General features: G+C 39.1%; 1 protein-coding gene and 1 non-coding gene across 2 annotated transcripts; both read right to left on the bottom strand.

Moving 5' to 3' along the window:
* Nucleotides 1-674: 674 nt before the first annotated feature.
* On the bottom strand, nt 675-781 carry LOC127098757 (small nucleolar RNA R71). Its single transcript, XR_007793456.1, has one exon. It is a non-coding gene; the product is annotated as a small nucleolar RNA R71 (small nucleolar RNA).
* A 21,740-nt stretch (nt 782-22,521) lies between these two features.
* LOC127094568 (uncharacterized) lies at nt 22,522-23,304 on the bottom strand. Its single transcript, XM_051033388.1, has one exon. It carries the CDS (start codon nt 23,302-23,304, stop codon nt 22,522-22,524), a length of 783 nt encoding a protein of 260 aa, XP_050889345.1.
* Between the last annotated feature and the right edge of the window lie 489 nt (nt 23,305-23,793).

Raw genomic sequence — 23,793 nt, 5'->3', positions numbered from 1 at the left:
CGACTCATAAAGTCGCGATCAAGTTTTTGGCGCCGTTGCCGGGGACTTTTATTTAGTCGATATCGTAACTCTTCTGTTACGCTGTAGAGACTAAGGCTTATTTTAATTTTTTATTTCTTTCGTTGATTTGTATGCCACACACTTGCTCACAAGGCGAGCCGTTCTACTTACGAATCAACGACATCGAACTATATCTCCGAGTCTTACGACGAATTCGGGAATATCGTGCTGCAAACAATCTCCCTCCTATTGAAATTCCTGATCTCAAAAATCTTCTTCCTTCACCGATACCCGAGATGGCAGAACCAGCTCGTGCTCTTCGAGATTACGCCGCTCCATCGCAAGATGAGCCGCATTCGAGTATTGCTCCGCCCGCAATCGAAGCAAACAACTTCGAACTCAAACCTTCACTGTTGCAAGCAGTGCAACAGAACCAATTCTCTGGAAATCCTACCGAGGATCCAAACCTTCACTTATCCGTATTTGTCCAATACGTTGATACTGTTAAAGCTAATGGTGTCACTTCAGAGGCAATTCGACTTCGTCTCTTTCCTTTCTCGTTAAGAGATAGTGCTAGAAGATGGCTTCAGTCTCTTCCTTCCAACTCAGTCACCACACGGAACGAGTTGAAGAAAGTCTTCCTTGCCCGATATTTTCCGCCGAGCAAAACAGCTATGTTGAGAGCCCAGATAAATGGATTTAAACAGAAAGATAACGAGTCTCTTTTCGAAGCATGGGAAAGATACAAAGACATGATGAGAGTTTGTCCACACCATGGTTTAGAGGACTGGTTAGTGATTCATACCTTCTATAATGGTCTCTTGTACAACACGAGGTTAACAATAGACGCCGCCGCAGGTGGTGCACTTATGAACAAACCTTACGCTGATGCTTATCAACTTATCGAGAGCATGGCCCAAAACCACTATCAGTGGGGAAGCGAAAGAACAATGGTAGAAAAACCTCAGGCGAAAAGTGGCATGTACGAGATAAGTAACCTTGATCATGTTAATGCAAAAGTGGATGCTCTGGTCCAGAAAATTGAAAGTTTAAATGTATCACCTCCAGCCACCATGGTTGCCATAACTCAGAATTGCGAAGTGTGTGGAATCCAAGGTCACACTCCTGCAGATTGTCAACTCCTAACAGGAATCCAAGCAGAGCAAGTAAATTATGCTCAAGGAAATCCCTACTCGCACACCTATAACTCCAACTGGAAGAATCATCCTAATTTTTCATATAAGAGTAATAATGCTTTATACGCACCAGGACAAGCTCCAAATCAAGCCCCAGCTATACCTCCTGGATACCAAAAGTCGATCCCATCTACACCTAACAATAACGTTCCTAGGAAATCCAACTTGGAAATCATGATGGAGAACTTCATAGCTTCTCAACAGCAAACCAATAAAGATTTCTTAAACCAGAATGTACACACTGGCGAACAAATTAAACAACTAGCAAGTAAAGTAGATGCCCTGGCTACCCATAACAAAATGCTGGAAACACAAATATCACAAGTAGCTCAACAACAAGCGCCTACTGCTGCCTCAACTGGTACATTTCCTGGACAGCCCCAACCTAACCCGAGAAGCCATGCTCATGCAATCATACTAAAAAGTGGAACGGAAGTGGAAGGACCGTCTGATCCAAGAACTGAGAACCAAAACTCTAAAAAGTCAACTGAGGAAGAAAATAAACCTAAGGAAAAGGAAGAGAGTAATAAGGAAACCGTAGAAAAGAAAGAACCTTATGTACCTCCACCACCTTATAAACCACCTATCCCTTACCCTCAAAGGCTTATTAAAACCAAAGATGCGGGCCAATTTAAAAAATTTGTTGACCTACTGAAACAATTAAACGTCACAATTCCTTTTACAGAAGCTATTACGCAGATGCCCTCATATGCTAAGTTCTTAAAAGAAATTCTTTCTAATAAAAGGAAACTTGAAGATAGCGATACCGTTACACTCACTGCTGAATGTAGTGCTATAATCCAGAATATGCCTCCTAAACTTAAAGATCCAGGTAGTTTCTCTATACCCTGTCACATAGGAAAATTTGTCATAGATAAAGCCTTATGCGATTTAGGAGCCGGTATTAGTGTTATGCCTTTATCCATATGCAAGAAACTTGAAATGGGAGAATTAAGACCAACTAAAATGTTTGTGCAACTAGCAGATCGTTCCGTTAAATATCCTGTAGGAATTCTTAAAAACGTTCCCGTGCGCATAGGTCAATTCTACATTCCAACCGATTTTATAATTATGGACATTAGAGAAGATGAAGTTACACCCATTATACTGGGAAGACCGTTCTTAGCAACTGTCGGTGCAATCATAGACGTAAAACGAGGACGACTCACTTTCGAAGTAGAAGAAGAGAAAATTGAGTTCATTCTTTCCCAATTTCTGAAAGCACCTGCAATAGAAGACACATGTTACTTCATGGATATCATCGATGAATGCATAAAAGAAAAAGAGTTAGAAAATGACAAATCATCTGACTATCTTGTAGAAGACAAACTTAACCAATGTTTAGCAATAACACCGGACCCTACGCAATGCCTTAAGAAACCAACCTTAGACCTGAAAGCACTTCCCAAAAATCTGAGATATGAATTCCTAGACTTAGAACTTGAACGACCAGTGATAGTTAATGCAGATCTAGGAAAACTCGAAACAGAAAAACTCCTGCATATCTTAAGAAAATATCCAACCGCACTAGGATACAACATCACCGACCTTAAAGGAATAAGTCCTTCTATTTGTATGCACCGCATCATGCTAGAAGAAGACTTTAAAACTTCTAGGGAACAACAGAGGAGACTAAACCCGATCCTAAGTGAGGTAGTGAAGAAGGAAATAACCAAGTTATTAGAGGCAGGTATCATATATCCTATATCTGATAGCAAATGGGTTAGTCCTGTACACGTAGTACCAAAGAAAGGAGGTATAACAGTTATTGAAAATGAAAAAGGAGAAACTATAACTAAACGAATCGAATCGGGATGGAGAATGTGCATTGACTATAGGAAATTAAACAAAGCAACCCGAAAAGATCATTTCCCTTTACCATTCATTGACCAGATGTTAGAACGATTAGCAAAACATTCTCATTTCTGCTATCTAGACGGTTATTCAGGTTTCTTTCAAATACCAATTCATCCTGATGACCAAGAAAAGACAACGTTCACGTGTCCGTTTGGTACCTTCGCTTATCGAGGAATGTCGTTTGACTTGTGCAATGCTCCTGCAACCTTCCAAAGGTGCATGATGGCGATATTCGCCGATTTTCTCGAAAACATCATGGAGGTATTCATGGACGATTTCTCCGTATGCGGACAAAGCTTTGAAGAATGTCTTGAAAACCTAGAAAGAGTTCTAGAACGATGTGTAAAAGTAAACCTAGTACTTAATTGGGAAAAATGTCACTTCATGGTACAAGAAGGAATTGTTTTAGGACACATCATCTCAAATAGAGGAATTGAAGTAGACAAGGCCAAAATAGAGGTAATCGAAAACCTTCAACCTCCGAAAACTGTGAGAGAAGTACGAAGCTTCTTAGGACACGCCGGTTTTTACCGACGATTCATTAAAGACTTCTCTAAAATAACTAAACCTTTAACCGGACTATTGATGAAAGATGCTGAATTCATATTCGACAATAAATGTTTAGAAGCATTTCAAACGCTTAAACAAACATTGATCTCCGCGCCCATAATGCAGACACCAGATTGGAATGAACCATTCGAAATAATGTGTGATGCCAGTGATTACGCTGTGAGTGTTGTTTTAGGACAACGAAAGGATAAAAAGCTTCACGTCATATACTACGCAAGTAGAACTCTAGATGAAGAACAAATGAATTATGCCACAACCGAGAAAGAACTTTTAGCAGTAGTATTTGCGCTAGATAAATTTCGTTCTTACTTGGTCGGAGCCAAAATAATCATTTACACTGACCACGCTGCTATCAAGTACCTCTTAACAAAAAAGGATGCTAAACCTAGACTCCTAAGGTGGATCCTGCTGCTACAAGAGTTCGACATGGAAATCAAAGACAAGAAAGGAACTGAAAACGTAGTAGCAGATCACCTCTCTAGACTCGAAAACCTGGAACCGGAAAGAACATCGATCAACGATGATTTCTCGTACGATAAACTTATAGCTACTTTGGAAGAAAATAAAGCTGATAAACAGGTAGAAACCACCTTAGCTATATCTGTTACACCATGGTACGCTGATCTTGTCAATTATTTAGCTGCCGGAATAGTTCCACCTACTTTATCCTACCAGCAAAAGAAACGATTCTTCTATGACATAAAACAATATTACTGGGACGACCCTTTACTTTTCAAAAGAGGCCCGAATGGTATTTTTCGTCGGTGTATACCTGAAGAAGAGGTAGAAAATATAATCCAACACTGTCACTCCGCTCCTTATGGTGGACATGCAAGTACATCCAAGACCTGCTCGAAAATCCTACAAGCCGGTCATTATTGGCCAAACATATGGAAGGATGTGCATGCGGCTATTAAGAAATGTGATAGATGTCAACGCACAGGAAACATATCTAGACGTGACGAGATGCCACAAAAAGGCATTTTGGAAGTAGAGATTTTCGACGTGTGGGGAATAGACTTCATGGGACCTTTCCCACCTTCTTTCGGTAACAAGTACATACTCGTAGCGGTTGACTACGTATCAAAATGGATTGAAGCTATAGCCTCTCCAACAAACGACACGCGAGTAGTAACTAGACTCTTTAAGAATATAATATTTCCAAGATTTGGGGTCCCGAGAATAGTAGTCAGTGATGGTGGATCGCATTTCATATCTAAGATACTCGAAAAACTACTGTTTAAGTATGGTGTGAGACATAGAGTAGCAACACCTTACCACCCTCAAACCAGTGGGCAAGTGGAAGTGTCTAACAGAGAAATCAAACAAATATTGGAAAAAACAGTCGCCACCTCAAGGAAAGACTGGTCATTGAAATTACCAGAAGCTTTATGGGCATATCGAACCGCTTACAAAACTCCCATAGGGACAACCCCATTTAAGCTTATTTATGGAAAATCTTGCCACCTCCCGGTAGAATTAGAACATAAAGCCTACTGGGCTATTAAAAATCTAAATCTAAACTATAAGGCCGCTGGTGAAAAGCGAATCCTCGATATAAACGAATTGGAGGAACTTCGACAAGACGCTTACGAAAATGCCAGAATCTACAAAGAAAGAACAAAACAATGGCATGACAAGCGCATATCAAGGAAAATCTTCAAACAAGGTGATACAGTCCTGTTATTTAACTCTAGGCTAAAGTTATTCCCGGGAAAACTACGATCTAGATGGTCAGGTCCTTTCCAAATCACCAATGTCTTTCTCAGTGGAGCGGTAGAAATTAAAGGCAAATCACGGGCAACGTCTAAAACATTATCACTATGCAGAAAACAATGAAGATTCACAAGTCTTGCACTTAGACGTAATGCCTCCAGACTTTATAGATTATATTCGATAGTTTTTATGTCGAGCTTGCGACATTAAACAAAGCGCTTAGTGGGAGACAACCCACAAATTTTTATTTTATTTTTATTTCTTCTTTAATTATTCTTTTTCTTTTAAATTCTACTTAGTATTCATTCTTAATTTACTTTAACTTATAAAAAATTTCTTTCTTTCGGCATTTGGCCAAATCCTGACTAAAACTCTTGTTTTTCTTTTCTCTAGCTAACACTAACCTGATGGGACAAATTGATCGTATGGGTATCAAATTCAGAGGGAAAGCTCAGAAACAAAAGTTTGAGGAACTAGCAGAAAGAGAGATTTTTGGGGAAGCTTGACTGAAAATGACGATCCCGAGGAACATGAGTTTCTTTCTGGAAACATACATAACCCGACCTTTCGTTATTTCCATAAGATCCTGGCCCACACCCTTTTCGGGAAGAAGTCAAACAGTACCTCAATTTCACGTGATGAACTCTTCATCATATTTTGTGCTTCCCAGAACCGTCCAGTAAACGGTGCCACTTTTATGTTAGCAAATTTTGACCACCTTATTCAAGATGAACGAGCACCAATTCAAATAGGCGGTTTAATAACCATGATTGGTAATGCTATCGGATTACGTCAACCTATGCTTGACTTAAGCCCTTTCTGTGGCATTGCGACTATGAGTATACCCTTCCTCTTCAACACTATGTTTATAGCAAACCTAGGGCCTGAAGAGTTTGAGCTTATAATTAACAACCAGGTTCTGTGCCTATTCACCTTGCCTAGTCCGAGGACTAGTGTTCATAACCGCAGTAACTGGCTCTACAACCTGAACAGAACACCTTCTCCTGCTAGATCTACTGATTCCATCCAGGACTACGAGATTTGTGACGACCAGATTCCTTATGCTGAATCTGACCCTCAGACACCATCTGGTTATTATGATATTGACCCTCCTCCTCAACCTGTCCCGACCGAAGAGTCGGCAATACCTGATCCTAGACATCATATGCCCGAAGATAATTATAACACCATCATTCAAGCCTTGATGTCAGAACAAGACGCCCTCAGAGAAGAGCTAGCTAGCATGGGACAAGAATTTCTGGGATATATGAACAGTATGACAAATCAGTTCCACGAGTTGCTAAACCGTGTTAACTCCTTTGCTCCTCCGGCTAGAGATCCCGCAAGTGGCTAGAAGTTGTTTTTCTTAGTTACTTAGTTTTAGTTTAAGCTATTCATTAGTTTTTACATTATTTTTAATATTAGTATTTGTTTATCTTTCGCATTTTTGTTTTTGTTTTCCAATGTTACATTATGATTATTTTATGAAGCTATTGATCTATTTTACTTTATTATGACTTATGCAATATCTATCAATAATGCTCCCTACTGTTGCTACCTACATGACTTATTAAAAATATATTTATGCAATATTATGGTAGTAGAATAGCATGCAAGGCAATTTAAAAATATCACAATAGCAAAATAAAATAAAACATATGCATAACAAAATAACAACAATAAAATATAATGGTAAAAACAAAGTACGTTGCCAGAATGACTGTGTGACGAGCGTCACACAATCCATGACGGACGTCACACCAAGTGCTTGTGACGCCCGTAACGCCCCTGTCACGAGCGTGACACCGTCTGGCTATGTGAACGTTACTAACCGTTGGGACACGACCGTTACACCATCCCACCTTTTTACCTTCCCCATTTATTCACATTTACCCACATTTATTTACTTTTCAACCACTCCCTTTCCAACTTCCAAATCCTTTCCTATAAATACCCACCATACCTTTCTTCATACACCACAAACCATTCTATAAAATACATTTCATTTTCTTACCTTCTACTTCTTTCAAACCACTTATCGATATGGCGGGCAACCAAGCTTTCGGAAATATCATCTTCCGATCCGAAGATGATAATTATCAAAGGGAGAAATTCGAGCGTTTCCAACAGCGAGGCGTCCAATCCACCAGGTACCCTGATTTAACTTGTTTACAACAATTAGGATTACTTCAAGGAATAGAATGGATGCTCCGCCTTACTAGTTTAACCTTTTTGTCCACTCACAATCAACCTACCTGTCCATCCCTAACCTTAGAATTTTTAAGTTCCTATTCGTACAACACTCCCACCGGTGAAGACGAGTACTTAACCGGTACCGCAACCTTCCGTTTGTTCAACACCGAGTACTCCCTCTCCCAAAACCAATTCAGTACCATGCTACAGTTCCCCGTAGAAGGTCAAGTCCACCCTAGGATACCTCCGAACTCCCCGTGGCACATACACGCCTTCGACCTCTTTAGGAAAATATCCGGTGTAGAAACCAACAACTGGGATGTGCTCCTTGCTTCCCATATACATAACCCAACCATCCGGTACTTTATCCGCATCGTGCAAAACACAGTTTTTGGAAGACCGAACAACAGCAAAGTAAACGCCAAGGAATTATTCTTCCTCCAATGCGTCTTTGAAAGCGATACTCAGGTAAACGCTGCCTCCTTCCTATTTCATCACATCCGCACCCTATGTGCTAGAGGCCGTCAACCTTTTGTAATAGGTGGATTAATAACCACAATAGCACTTGGCTTAAACCTAGGGGACCGACTCCAAAATTTAGAATCTTTACCTCCCCTATCTATGGATATAAGTTACTATCGGTCCAGCCGTCTAATCAAAAACAGAGTAGGCGGAGGGTATTACCTTATGGTGAACAACCAGGAAGTCCCAAGCGTTGTTCTACCCAACATTGCCCTAACAGATGTCACCAATCCCAACCGCCACATCTATGATATGAATGCTCCCGAAGCCACCGAGCCTACACAAGCAAACCCGCCTTCAGACGAGTTCGCTGAAATGGAGCAGGGTGATCAAGTTCCCGCACAACAATCAGTCCCGCTCAACCTTTCCGATAATGCAGCTGGTCCATCCTCACGACATCGTCGACGAAGAAGGCCAGCAACCAACGACGACATCATGGATGCTATCGATGGTATGCAAGCGCAGAATCTCGAAGTGATGCAGATGATGCGCCAGATGCAACAACAACAGGAAGCGAGGAATGCAATAACCGATCAGCGGTTCGCTCAGTTGCTCAGCAGGTTTGATGATTTGGAAGTACGTCAAAGATCACCAGGTCCAAGAACAAGAGGCGGAAGGCAACATTGACTCTAGTTTCTTCCTCTTTTTTTTTACTCTTTTTGTATTTCTTTTGTTTTCTCTGAAACATTGGGGACAATGTTTCATTTAAGTGTGGGGGGGAAAACCTTGTTCTTTAAACTTCCCCTTTTCAAGTACGTTATCTTTCCTTTCAATGTTATTTCCCTTTCTATTATTTATGAAAAAAAAATACTTATTATAATTATTCTAAATTAAGTCCCTAGTGTGAGAAATTTCTATTATCTATTCCCTCAAATTTTCATGAGCCATAACAAAAATTCAACACACTCAGTAAGTATAAAGGTTGCCTATTTCATCAAACTTGAGAAAAATTAAGACAAAAAAAATTATTACCGCCCCAACACTCTAAACAAACCTCAACATGTTAGATCAGAAAGGTACCTGTTATACACGTCCCTGGACTTTTAACTTTATAGTAACCCCGAGTAGTTTATACAAGAAGTCAGCACCATCTTAATAGCAAACTACGTGGAGGGCCGATGAATATAAGTGAATGATTCCCAAAATAAAAAAAATATATATATATATATATATATATCAGGAAATGCACTAACTAAGTTAGGTGATCCTTACCAGATCATTTAATCTAAAGGTTGCAGATCATACAAAAACATAATACAAAAGATCCATGATGAGTTGGTTCAGCAGGTATCTGGTGCTGAACTTGGTAGGGCGGACTACGGTCCGATCCCCCGCAATTTGCAATGGACCAAATAACGAAGTTATCCGACTAACGTACCAGAGCTTCAAGCTAAAAAGGGGATCAGAATCACTAACCGGTCACTCCACTATGTGCGCGAAACGATAAAGGGCTTAATGTGATTTCGCTAGAATGAAAACGGGTGAAATAAGAGTAAAAGAACTAGGCTAGCTATAATGGCATGACTTGAACTGGTTGCATAAGGTGAGGTTACCTGAGGTTGTAACGGTAGTTGTTGATGTCAAGATTAAACTCAAGTTACTCCTAAACAAAATCTACTTACAACCTAGTACGAATTGATGTGTGTTTTGAAATTTCATCTGGCTAATTTTTTAAACGATTTTTATACTGTATTTTGCTTGAGGACAAGCAAAGGTCTAAGTATGGGGGAGTTTGATAACATGAAATAATATCACATTCTAGGACTCGATTTAATTAAATTATATTATTATTCACTTCAATTTATTTCATTTTATTCGATACTACTTGGTATTTTGCTTTCTATTTATCTCAGGTAGTTTATTTGAAGCACAAGTGAAAAAGGAAGAAAAGGAGGTGCAAAAAGAAATGAAAAGAAGCAAAAGCCACCAAGACAAGGCCCAGCCCAAAAGCACAGGCGCTGCACCTGTGACGAGCGCCACACAAGGTGTGACGAGCGTCACGCCCTGCCTACTTGTGTTATGAGCGTAACACATGGTGTGACGGACGTCACACCATTCTCCTATATTTTTGGCTTCAGAAGCGCAACAGAGGCACGTTGAAGCCTATTGTTACGCTTGACTAGTGGAACGTGAGGATTTTTACACGGAAAGCCTTTGGAGACCGTTACAAAAAGTAAGCAATGAAAATAGTGGCTTTTGGCAAACCCTACAGCTCTCTCTCTCCGCCGTCTCTCTGCTTCGTTCAATTTTTCTCTTCCAGCCGTGCAAGCATACCATTATTTTTACAGTTTTTACTTTTATTTGCAATTGTTATTTTTCTTTTCCAGCAATTCCTTTAAGCATTTAATTAATTTTTCACACAATAGTTTCTACACCGGAAACTATTGTGTATCTTTTACCGGATCTAACCTTACGTTAGACCCTAGGTTTTTTTTATTCCTTCACTTTTTATTTTCCTGTCCGATTGAAGAATTCAAGAACAAATCCAACCGGTCTGTGGTGGAGTGTTCAAGACTACTAGTAATTACTCAGGTTCTTTAATTATTGTTTGAATTTATATATGCCCTTTTATTGTTTATTTATATTATTTGCCTGAGATGGATTTATTTGTGCATTGTTTAGATCTGTTTAGCATGTCTGGCTAATTTATTTAGGTATCGGTATGTAAAGTAAGCGGAATGAAGGAATCGAAACTAAGTTGGTTAAATTACGTTTAAAAATAAAGTCACTCTTTTTATGGTCTCAATTTACAGGTTTAATAACAAAGTTTTTGTACGAGAGTAAAAGACATAAAGAAGTTAAATTCAATAGAACGAGAGTTTGAGTTTTTAACTGGACATAGTAAATTGAGCATTAATTCTAAATCAGGGCGAAAGCAATTTTTAGAGTTAATTAAATTCTAATCTTTTTCAAAAAGTATTTTTAAAAGTTAAATGTGAGGACGAGAGTTAAGCATTTGAATTTAATTATATAATCTAAGTCAACAGAGCGAGAGTTTGAGACGAGGGTGTTTAAACGATTAGTGTTTTCTTAAAAAGAGTTTCTATAGATTCTGTTGTTTTCAAAAGGTGATTTTGGACTTAACCAATAAGTGACAGCTGCGTTAATATAAAGTCATAGTCTATTCAACAGAGCGAGAGTTTGAGAAAAGACTTTTAATCAATAGTATTTACTGAAAAGATTTATTTTAAAAAACCAAGAAACCAACGAAGATTTGATTCCCTAATTACGACGAACTACATACCGATATCCGCTTTATTGATATTTAATCTAGATCTTATTTTAGTTTTAACTTTTCCCCTGAACAATCAAAGTATCATCCGCCTTAGCTTTACGAAGTAACCTTAGATAACGGTATATCGATTCATAAGTCCCTGTGGGATCGATATCTTTTAAAACTACGCGATAGAACTGTGCACTTGCAGGTTGTACCCCAAATTCGACTCATAAAGTCGCGATCAATAAGTGGGTTGAGTGTTCTTCAAAGAATGACTTAAAAAAGCAAAAGCAATACTAACTTCTAACTCATTAACAACTAACATTTAATTTCAAGTCATTTACTTTAAATGCACTTTATTTTTAAACCTTATTCATTTTCCATTATTCATATCATTCTAATTGTTTATGTTAATGTCATTTTCACTTTGTCCACTTGGACCATATTTTGTGATATATTTTGTTTGTGTTTGTTTGTGTGGACTTTGACTACTAATGTACATAATAAGAAAAAAAAACCCTAAAAAACTTCTTGTGTGGACTGTTGGTTTGATCTTAGACAATTGGACTTAGAATTTAGGCAACACTCACTATGCAAAGGACTTGGCCAATGCCAACTTTCATGTAACCAAATGCTTGTAATCTGAAACTTCATCTGATACATCCTTGAAAGATCCATTTGAGTTCATCTACAACATGATCATTGTGAAGCTGTTACTGTGAACTTGTGACTTGTGTATTATGGAATTCATTTGCTACATGGGCAAATTGAAAGAAGATCATGGAGTTGCTAAGCTTGGATGTGGCTATCTTTATTTGATGCCTTGCTCTTCAAGTTGATATTTTATGCATTGTTTGTTGCTTGATTCTAATGTCCAAGGGAATTTGGGTTTCTATATGACATTCTTGTCTATTGGATTGCAGCCCATTGGTCAGATCTTTTCAACTCTTAACTTTTATATTTATGATTAGGATTATTACCTTAATCTCTTCCTCCCTTCTTTAATTTCAAAATCTCTTCCTCCTTTAAAAAAAATCTTTGCTTGTGCTTGTTTTCTAAACTTAGACCATATTGTAAACTAGAAACTTTGGCCTTATGCCATTGCCTTTTCAAGCTTTTTTTCTCAATCAAACTTGTAAATAAACTTAACTAGACTTGACTTAAAATTTTCAAAAGCCAAAAAGAATTAACCCATTCAAACCATTTTTAGGCCTTTGTGCCTTTCAAACTTAAACTTTTTGCTAAAAGCAATGCATCCACTTTGAAATTTATACCACAAACTACGGGGTTTTGATCCCTCATTTTTATGTTGGTACGTAGGCACAACTCTGAAGGTCTTGTCAAACATAAAAATATAATTAATGAATTCTTTTCTCATCCCTCCATTCTATTTCCTTGCAAACATCATTTGTACAAAAACATATATGCACACAAGAAAGGGCTCCCTAGGAGTACCTAGGACACTTTGGGTGCTAACACATTCCCTCTGTGTAACCAACCCCCTTACCTGTAACCTCTGGCATTTTATTAGTTTTGATTTGAAAACTTCTTATTTATGGGTTTTGTTCGTACTTTTCCCTTCTCCCTTGGAAACAATAAAAGTGCGGCGGTGACTCTTGTTATTTGATGTCTTGCTTATCCATAGCTTGATGATCATGAATTTACCGCTACAGGGTTGAATTGCTTCTTCTTTGGGCTTGCCTTGTATGCTGATGGACGATAACCGATTCCAAATCTGCTACGCTTCTCTACCACGTTGATAACTTTACCCCAAACGGAAAATGGGCCTTTCTCTAGAGTCTGCTTGGTGCTTCTGATCTAAGATAGGATGGGAGCAGATGATTGATCATGATTGGCGGTAGTAGAACTGACTTCTTCAAACTCTAAACAATGGAGCGGAATCTCAACAATTCCTTCATTTGTCTCAACATATCTGAATGACGAGAGTTTGCTAACCAACAAGTCTTCTTCTCCAGATACAATTACCAGCTTATCATCAATCAAGAACTTCAACTTTTAGTGCAGCGTAGAGGTGACTGCCCCTGCACCATGAATCCACGGTATACCCAACAAATAACTGTAAGTTGGGTTGATATCCATGACTTGGAAGGTAATGATGAATTGGTGAGGTCCAACACAGATAGGCAGATCTACTTCCCCAATAACCTGTCTTCGGGAACCATCAAAGGCTCGAACAATCACTGCGTTGGTCCTCATCTCGGGCCCTTTAAAATGTAATTGACTTAATGTAGCTTTCGGCAGTACATTAAGCGAAGAACCAGTGTCAACGAGGACTCGAGATAGAAGAGAGTTTGTGCACATGATTGAAATGTGTAGTGCTTTATTATGGGTGTTTCCCTCATGAGGTAGTTCTTCTTCATTAAATCCCAAATACCTATTGGAAGTGATATTTGCAACCACATCGTCAAATTGATCGACTGTGATATCCTGCATCACATGAGCGGTATTCAGAACTTTCAGCAATGCTTTACGGTGAGCCTCAGAACTCAACAGTAAATACAAAATAGATATCTTGGAAGGAGTTTAGTTAAATTGATCGACGATCTTGAAATCACTCTTCTTCATCAATTTGAGGAATTCTTGGCCTTCCTCAAAAGTGATGCTCTTCTTGTGATCTTCAACCCGCTTGTCTTCAACCATCGGCCCTTTTCCCTTGGATACTTCTGATTCCGCAGCTTTATCTGCCATAACATTTGTTGGTGCTGGAACAGTTGTCATATTCGAAATGGGCGGTACAGTTTCCCCTGCCTGCGGAGGAGGAGTAGGAAGGACCTTCTCTTTATGAGGGATAACTGTAGGTGATGGAGACACCCTATTAGTGTCATTTGGAACGAATACACGACCACTGCGAGTCATGCCTCCCGTTCTAATTTGTAAGACCCCAATTTTGTCCCTAAGATCCCTCATGGCATCATATCATTTCATTTGCATTAACCTCAAGGATCATTGAACACCTTGCTTCTCTCCATGTGGGTGGGATCTTTCCTTGAGAGTGATTCTTGATCACCAAGCATTGCTTGCATTTGTATATCATTGCTTTTCTTTTAATCACTAACCAAAAATGTACAAGAATATGTCATCTAACATTTGGCTTGCAGCTTAAGCAGTCAACAGGTCAAGGCAATTCAGGTGGATTCATGGTACAAAGAGCAGATGGTATTTTCTTGAGATATGGATCATGTGACCATCATATGGAGCTTATATGAGCTATAGGTTCATTTTGGAACCAAATCCCCAAGTGGTTGAAGCTCAAGTTCATCAGAACATGTTCAGGTCATCTAAGGGCCAATGCAGTCAACTGAAAAGTCAACTGTGGGTTTTGAATGTGAGAATTGAGTTTCTTCATCCCATTCATGTTCCAACAATGCTTATTCATCATACCAAAGATCAACATTGAAGAATTTGAGGTCAAGTCAAAAGTTTCCAAAAATGGAAAGTGACCTATAATTTCAACTTTCCAAAAATGGAAAGTTTTTTGTTCAACTTCAACTCAATCTTACATCATCAAAGAAGCTTCAAATGAACTTTTGTCCAACATGAAAGTTGAATATCTCTCTCTCCCATTTCCAAAAAGTCTAAGATCATGAGCATCTGATGAATGGTTGAGGAGATATGATCCAATCATTGCCAAGTGTGCATGGAACTTCAAATGGCCATATCTTTTTATCCATAACTCCAAATTTGGTGGTTCTTTTTGCATTTTGCTTCTCATGACATGAGCTTTTCAAAACATTCACCACATTGCATGAAATGTTATCACATGATCATTTGTTATTCCATGCCTTTTTTGGAGGGAAATTACAAATTTCAAAAATGGTGCATCATAGGAACTTTCTACCATTGCCATTGTGTTTAAAAAATGATTTTAAGTGTAATTGATCAAGGAAATGACACTGTTCACGTGGGATTAGTCCATGCACCATGCATTTTTGAAATTTTGCAAAACACCTTATTTTAATTAACCAAGTTAAGTATGGACTAGCAAGGTGATTAAGGAAGCATATAAATACTCTAATCTAACAGAATTTCAGGAGGTTAATCATTTTTTCACCATTTCAAGATCCAAATTCTCTCTCCCTCTAAAATTTTCTCTCAAGCATAATTTAAATTTTCTTCAAATAACATTGCAATTTTATTTCATATTCTTGTTCTCTGGTACTGATATAGTGCAGATCAAGCCTTGGATTGTGGAATTCGTGCAAGAATCAAGTGTAGCAAGTTCATGAAGGTGAAGATGGAGATTCTGATTTAAGCTAGATCTACACTATTTCAAGCTTCAATTTCTTCATCAAACATCATTACAAGTATTCTGGATTGGATTTGGATCATTTGGAGCTTTGGATCGTGCAGTTTCAAGAATCTGCTCTTCAAGAGGTCAAGTTTCGAATCTTATAATTTTGCAATTCATGCACATATTCTTGTAGATCTATTCTTGCTAATGATTCTGGTGAAAAATTCATGAAAAATGATGCATTATTGAGTGAGTTATGTGTGAATAAAGTTTTGTGCACCAATCTTATTTTGTTCAATTCTCTTGGATCATGTGGAATTAGGATTAGATATGAGTTGATCTATGATGTACGTGATGAAAGCTTTAAAATGATGTATAATTTTTGAAATTCTGGAAAAATCTGGAAAAATCTGTTTGAGCTTGCTACTGTTCATCTTCATCTTCGTGAGGAAGATGAAGATCTTCATCCTAGCGACGGCCTAGCGTCCATCTGGTGCGCTAGGGTTTTGCGTGTGAAACGGCATCGTTTCATGTACAGCGCGCGCTTCATTTCAAATAGCCACACGGTTCGATCCCAGTGTGCTTCAATTATTTCAAATTCATTCATATTTTATGATTTCCCTCCAAACTTCCATGCTATGCTTCATTTTCATTTCACATTTTTTCTTCCAACTTCAAAAATCCATAACAAATTGAAAAATGCTCCAAAAAATGCCTGGTTTTTTGCTACTTGTTCCTTAGAATGTCTAGAATTTGATGATGATAAATTCAGAAGTTGTGCATGGCTGGATTTTGAATGGTGTTAGAATATGTGAACATGTGTGCATTTGTGACCTTGCTCCATTCATCTTATCTCGAAATGCTTGATTTTAATCCAATGGACATGAAATTTTGCATGATGATTCTTGACATGTTGATGGATGTTTTAGGCTTGGTTTGGTATTTTTTCCATTTGTCATTTCTGTTTTATACACATGTTTTCATGGTGTGACAATTTGTGTCACACATTTGGTTGATCAACTTGTGCAAATTTATTTACATAATCAAATGACTTCTGTTGATCCTGATTTTTTGTATGATGATCATGTTGGATGTGTTGAATGCTCATGAATTTTTCCAGAATTATTTGAATCATTTCTATTTTGATTTGGAATTTTCATTCTCAATATCCAAATATGAGCTTTGAAATTATCTTTGACTTCTCTTGCACATGAAATGCCTTTGCTTGATGATTTTGATGTGATCCTTTTTAGGACATGTTAATATGTGTTTGAAGTTGCATTGTGTTGAATTTCAGCTCCTGTTTTGAATTTTTTTTCTTCACCTTTGACCCTAGGCTTTGACCTAGTGGTTTGTACTTACATGTGAGCTTTGAATTTCAGCTTCAAGCCTCCAAATTCCATGGTTAATGTTGCTTCATCATTTGAATGTTGATATTTGCTTGTGATTGCTAACATTTGCTATTTTGTAGGTTGATGATAAGTCACTTGAGTTTGCCCTATGGCTTATGTGTTGTACATTGGGATTGTCTGTTTGTTATTGACTGTTGTTTGTTTGTCTGAGTATTGTACTGATTTGTTTAGTTGTTTCCACAGGTACTTAAGTTGCTTTAAGTTCATTAGAACTTTGCTTTGCTTTTGCTTGTGGTTGGCATACCACTTAGGTGTAACCCCTAATCTTCATGTAGTCTGGAAGACCTGTCATGTTACTTTGGCAGGCACCTGTCTGAAGCCCTCCTTAAGAGGCCATGTTTTTGTTTGTTTAATTTTGTGCCAAGCAGGTAAAGTCCTCTTAAGAGGCAATTGGTAGATAAAAGGGATGTGTAATCCATCCCCTGCTATTCAGTTGTGTTATTCACTTTTCTCACACCATGTGTTGATGCACTTTGAATAAAAAAACCAAAATCTTGTCCATAGAGTCAGTCATTTGTGGAGAAGAGTTCCTTCATTCTGAACTCCCACACTTTCTATTGATTAAAGCTCTCCCAGACCAGGGATAAGAGCTATGAGGCATAACCCTCATCTCCATTTCATCTGCTTCACCCTAACTCTCAATGTTAGGGTTAAGAGCTCAAAACACCCATTTCCAGTTGGCTTGTTTGTCGAGGTTGATGTGACCCCTTGACTAAAGCCTAACCTTGCTTGAGCCTATTGATTGTGTATAGTGTGTGATAACTGACTGCTTGTTTGCTTATTTGTCTATTTGTGCATAATTGTTGGTGTGTGCCTATGTGCATTGTTCTCATCTTTGAGCATTAATTGTACATCATTTCATGATCATTGTTCATACTTTGTGACATCTTGTTTTGTCCATTGAGGAGTCAATTGTAAGTCCATTTATTGGCAGTTGTTTCCTGTGATCTGGTAGGAGTTGGGACTAAGACCATTGATTGGCATTCCATTTCCTAGGAGTCGAGTGTAAGACCATTTATTGGCAACTTGTTTCCTCTTGCTTATTGCATTTGTTTTCTTTACTTTGTGAGACTAGTATAAGTCCATAGATTGGCATCTGGTATCCATCTTGGTTTTGTGAGATTGGTGTAAGTCCATAGATTGGCATCTGGTATCCATCTTTGTTTTGTGAGTCTAGTGTAAGTCCATTGATTGGCATCTGGTTTCCATTTATGTTGGCTTTGCCTGATATATTGTTTATCTCTTACCTGCTTGTTGCCTTTTCCAAAGGAATCACTTGGATCATCTACATATGATCTCAAGAGGTGAACACCTAAGAAGTTTTGCATCCCTTACCCTCCCACCTTTTGTTTCCTTACAACCTCCATTTGCATGTTAACCCAAACCAGAAAACTTTGTGCAAACATTTTCACTTGTTTTCAAAACTAGAAACCTAGGCCTTAAGCCTCTGATTTTCAAACTTCATTTTCACAATACTTCTTCTGAATTGAATCTAATGTCAACTTTGACCATCTTTGTGAATACTTATAATTGGTTAATTTCACTCACTCAATTGCTTTTGTGGCCCTAGTCCACTTCTTAATCAAGTTTTCATGCATTAGCCATATATATGAATTATCTTAGTGGTTGATGTGAATCTCACCTTTTGTCCTTAGTGATCGAACTGTAAGACTTCCATACTGAAAACAGGGTTAACCCCTCTAGTATGTCGAAGCTATTCTCACATGGTGGACTTGTGGTTGTTCAGGTTGAGTTTTCTCCCGTGGATAATGAAAGACCTTAGGGCTCTTGTTTAAAATCAACCCACTCACTTTTTGGAAATCTTTTAGCCGAACTACGGAGTTTTGATCCTTACCTTCCATGGAAAGGTACGTAGGCAACGGGTTCATCCGTTCAAACACAAAAATAATAAAAATTATATATTCTTTTCTCATCCCTTCAATCAATGTTTGCACAAAAATATTTCATAAACAAATAATTTTACAACAATTTGTGAAAAAGGTTCTCTAGAAGTACCTAGGATGCATTGGGTGCCTAACACCTTCCCTTTGCATAATTACCCCCTTACCCAGATCTCTGTACCTTTTTATTAGTTTTCTATGTGTAAAACTTCTTAGGCTTTTGTTCGCTTTTTAGCCATTCCTTTGGATAAATAAAAGTGCGGTGGCGACTCTATCTTTGTATGCTTTGCTTTTGATTTAGTCAATAAATCATAAAGTGACGAATACACCGCTACATAATTATATTGACGATCTTAGTGTCAGGAATGCGAATTTCTTTTCCGCCCACATACGTTGTTGTCTCATAGTTCTAAGGCATTGTCTTGGTATTCTGATACAGAAACGGACTAGGGACACGAAAATGGATTGACTGGACTCTCTTGGGAGGAGCTTCAACCTTCTTCTTCCTATACACAATAGTTATCGGTTTGATTATTACAACCTCTTCTACTGCCTTGGACTTAGATAACTGTATCAGCCCTTGATCCATCAACTCTTGCACACAAACCCTTAACTTGTCACAATTGTCTGGATCACATTCACATACTGCACAATCTACATGTATACCTGCTAGGAACCCAAACAGTTCAAGTCTCTTCAATGCAACTGACAACTGAGTCTTCACATTGTCGACCTACTTTACAGGCTTTGTGGTTTCCTCTTTAATGACGACACTGACTGTGGGACCATCATGATTAGGTAGAGGGTTTGTTGTCACGTTAGGCTTTTCCTCCGAGAAAGACAGAATCTTCTGATTAATCAAGTCTTGTATTTTGTTTTTTAGCGGCCAAAAATCTTTAGTGGAATGCCCTATATCTGGCGTGATAGGCACATGAGGCATTGGGGTTATGCTTAGGATGATAAGGTGGCATAGCTTGAGGGATTTCTTTTGGTACAATAGCCCCCACATGGATCAAATACGGTACCAGGTCAGCATATGGTACTGGGATCTTATCATATTAAGTGCGTATACCATAATTACCTATGTTATTATGCCCTTGACCTTGTCCTCTGTTGTCACGGTTGTATTGTTGATTCTGATTTTTCTGAGTAGGTGCTGGTTGTTGATTGCTATTATGCGGTTGATATTGACATGGCGGTTGTTGATACTGAGCAGCGACGACATACGAATATGGATAATATGGTATAGGGGCCATTGGAAACTGATATTAGGGATGGACACTTGCCGTCACAACACTTGTCTCCCCTTCCTTCTTTTTCGTGAAGCCCTCATGTGACTTCTTCTTCATAGCTTGCGGAGCGGTGGTATCTACGATCTTCCCTGATTTTAGCCCATTCTCTACACGTTCACCGATAGTTACAATATATGCGAAGTTTGTTGAAGAACTCCCAGTCATCTTCTCATAATACAACCCTTGAAGTGTACCCATGAAGATATTAATAAGTTTGTTATCTGACAAAGTCGGTCTGACCTTGGAAGCCATCTCACGCCAACACTGAGCATACTCCTTAAAGGTCTCATTAGATTTTTGCGCCTGATTTTGTAATTGCAGCCTTGTCGGTGCCATATCGAGATTATTCTTGTACTGTTTTAGAAATGCCTCAGATAGATCTCTCCAGGACCTGATCTTGGTGCGTTCTAAACTCATATTCCAAATCTAGGGAAGCTCCAGACAGACTGTCTTGGAAGCAATGGATCAGCAAGTCGTCATTGTCAATGTACGGTGCCATCTTCCTACAATACATCGTAATGTAACTCCGAGGACATCTTAGACCTTTGTACTTCGGTAAGTGTGGAACCTTAAACTTTTGTGGGAACACCACGTTCGGAACCAAGCAAAGATCTTGGGCATCGATGTCGAAAGCCGAGAAACCTTCAATAGCCCTTATTTTGTCATCTAACAGTTGATAATCCGCCGCCCGGGACGAATCAGCAGTAGGGATAGCGACCTGACTGGCTGGTCGAGAAGTTTCTGGAGCTATTTCCTAAACAAGCACATTTTAAGGAGCAGACAACATCTGCGGTGGATAGGAGAAACCGGGAGGTACTGTTTAAGTCGGATGCACCATGTGAGGGTATTGTCCTCTAGTCTGAGCATTAGGAGCCCGAGGTGCCCCAATTTGCACATACTGGAGTGCAAGATTGTTAGGTGTGTAAGTCAGTATAGGCACAGAAGTTTCCCCAGGGTAACCAGATGGAGAAACTTGAAACTGGTCCGTGTTTGCAGGTTGAGCAGCCTGAGCAGGAACCTGAAAGTGGAGGCGCGAGCCGCAGTATTCATCTTAGCTGTCAGGAGTTTCAGTGGGAACCTGACCTTGATTGTTCTCGGGGTTGGCAGCATCAACGAGAGGAGTATGAACTGTGGATACACCCCAGGGGAAAACAACATTCCTAGCAGCAGTAGGGTTGGCAAGAGTCTGATGAGGGAAGAAGGCACCCTCATTGGCAAAGTGAGTAACAAAGTTTTAGGGCATTCCCCAGGGGTAGGCAACAGCAAGCCTATTCAAATCGGTAGGAACCAACTAACGGTTCCTAGTAGTTGGTACTACATTCTCCGTCGGAGTTTTGACGGTAGCACCAACAGTAACAGTAGGATTGGTCAGCCCAGCAACATGAGTGACGTTGGCAGCAACAGGGTTAGTAGAGGTAGAGGCCCTCTGAGTTTGGAGAATTTCCATAATGGTCTCCATGTCGCCCCTGAAGAGGTTCATTTTTCCTTGAACCTGGGCAAGAGATTCGCGGACAACAGCATTATTAGATTCGTAATCAGCCATTATCCTTAATTTGTTTGCACGAGCGAAGTAGTGATGACGAGTCATCGTTTTTACTGTGGAAAGATGGAGATAGTAAGCAATTTGTTTTCTGGTTAGCCATGTGTGACGAATGTATGAATGTTATAGATGCATGTTAGCAAAAAAGAAAAAAATATTTCTAGGGTGCCAGTGTGTCAGTGTGCATATATAGTCATACAATGAGTAGGTATAAGACAACAGAAGTATTTCAACAAAATCTCTTTTATTCATTTGAAGATCAAACAATATAAATTATTACAACTCAAAATCATCTTAGTGAACTAACATGAAGATCAAACTTGATCCTTTCAATAACAACCATACATACTGATACAAAGTGGAAAACGACCCATGGAGTGTTATGAGCGAACATGTCGGCATAAGCCTTCTTCAGTAATCCGGGAAGGTCCTCGAGTGCCTGGTTAGCAAATTCAGCCAGGCGGGCATATCTATCAGTCCAATATTGAGCATCCTTGTTAAGGTTGCTCAATAAGGAATGATTAGGTCCTCTTATAATATCCTGCATAAACGCCTCTTTCTGATCCAAGAGGACCTGCAAGTGACAACTCTGGATTTCCCACTGAGTAGCTTCCTCCTTCAGTTGGTTCCTTTCTTTCAAATTTCGATGTGCCTGACCATTTGGTGCTCGTATCTCTTAAAAACTTTTATCGATGTCACTTTGGAGCTGTGAGAGAGTTACTTCTAGCTTCTTGGCACAAATTCACTCTTCCTTCAACTTCTTCTGGCACTTATCCAATTGGTCTTGTAGAGTCTTGATTTGGATTTGGAAGTCAATCTCTAATATGCATGCTCGGTATTAGGCTTCAGCTAATTACTTTTTCTTGTTTGTAATGGTCTCAAAAGATCCCTTCAAGGCATCTCCCACCTTCCTTCTCTTATTCTGTTCAATCTGAATGTCGGTATCTGCTTTGTTGAACCTTTCTCTCTTCTGACTGAGGTTGGTTTTTAGAGCATCCTTTTTTGAGGTGACCTTTCCTAGATTGGAACGGAGGCCGACATTCTCCTTCTCCAACTTCCTGATGGTCTCTTTAAGGTGATCCACTTCAGAAATAACGGCGACAGGTGGTTTGATAGTCTTGATACACATGGAAGGTTCCCATGGGTATGGCAATTTGATCATCTTGGATGTTAACTTCACCCAATTAGCATACGGTGTTGTTGCGGTACAAAGTTGTTTGCCCATTTCTTTCTTTCCAATACGATGTATCTTGCCCCAGGCTCTGCGCACTTTCTTCATCAGATCTAGATTTTCAACCCCTTCAGCTAAAAGTAGTTCTTCCAATAGGCGGTGCTCAGGCTTCTCCTTGAGTGGATATCCTAACTGATGCAATAAGAGAACAGGGTTATAATTGATCAAACCCCCTTTTATGCTGATGAGCGGAACATTCGGAAACTCCCCACAATGGAAGATCAACTCTACCCTCAAATAATCATGGCTATGCCAGATGACGTCTTCAGCATCTAACGACATCAACCGTTGTGACCATTTCAAAGCACCTACTTTATCAACAAATGACCCTTTCTTCGGTAAGTGGAATATGATCCACTTGTGAAGCAAAGGAGTGCAGCAATTGATAGTTCCACCCTTCTTCATGTTTCACCAATGGAAAGAGAAGAAAACATCAGCTAGTAAGGTAGGAACTGGGCTCTGGGAGATGAAGATGTTGATGGCGGTCTTATCAACGAAACCCTCAACATTCGGGAATAGTACCAGACCATAAATGAGTAGTGCAAAGCTGGCATAAAAGGTGTCCCAACTTCCACTGTTGGCAAACACATTAGCTTTATCGAACAGGATCTTAGACGAAAGGCTCTGAGTGTTACCCTTAATTCGGAGAGTGGACTCGATCAAATCCTTCTTCATGCACAAGGCCTGAGCTATATCGGCAGAATCCGGGAAATTATCTTCAATCATGTAGGGCACTTGGTCCTTAACCGGTAACTATAGCAAGTGAGCAAACTCTTCTAGCGTGGGGGCTAGAAGAAAGTCCTGGAATATGAAGGAATGTAGTGTAGGGTCATAGAACCGTGCAAATATGAATATCAATCATGCGTCTTCTTTAGTGGATAAGACTCCCAACAG

This window comes from Lathyrus oleraceus, chromosome 6 (assembly GCF_024323335.1).
Source record: "Lathyrus oleraceus cultivar Zhongwan6 chromosome 6, CAAS_Psat_ZW6_1.0, whole genome shotgun sequence".
Lineage (NCBI taxonomy): Eukaryota > Viridiplantae > Streptophyta > Magnoliopsida > Fabales > Fabaceae > Lathyrus > Lathyrus oleraceus.
Note: the sequence above shows the minus strand (reverse complement) of the source record. Positions and strands in the feature narration are given on the sequence as shown.

Excerpts from the sequence above, each read along its gene's own strand:
- LOC127094568 (XM_051033388.1), bottom strand. The coding sequence starts at position 23,304 with ATGAAGAAGGGTGGAACTATCAATTGCTGCACTCCTTTGCTTCACAAG.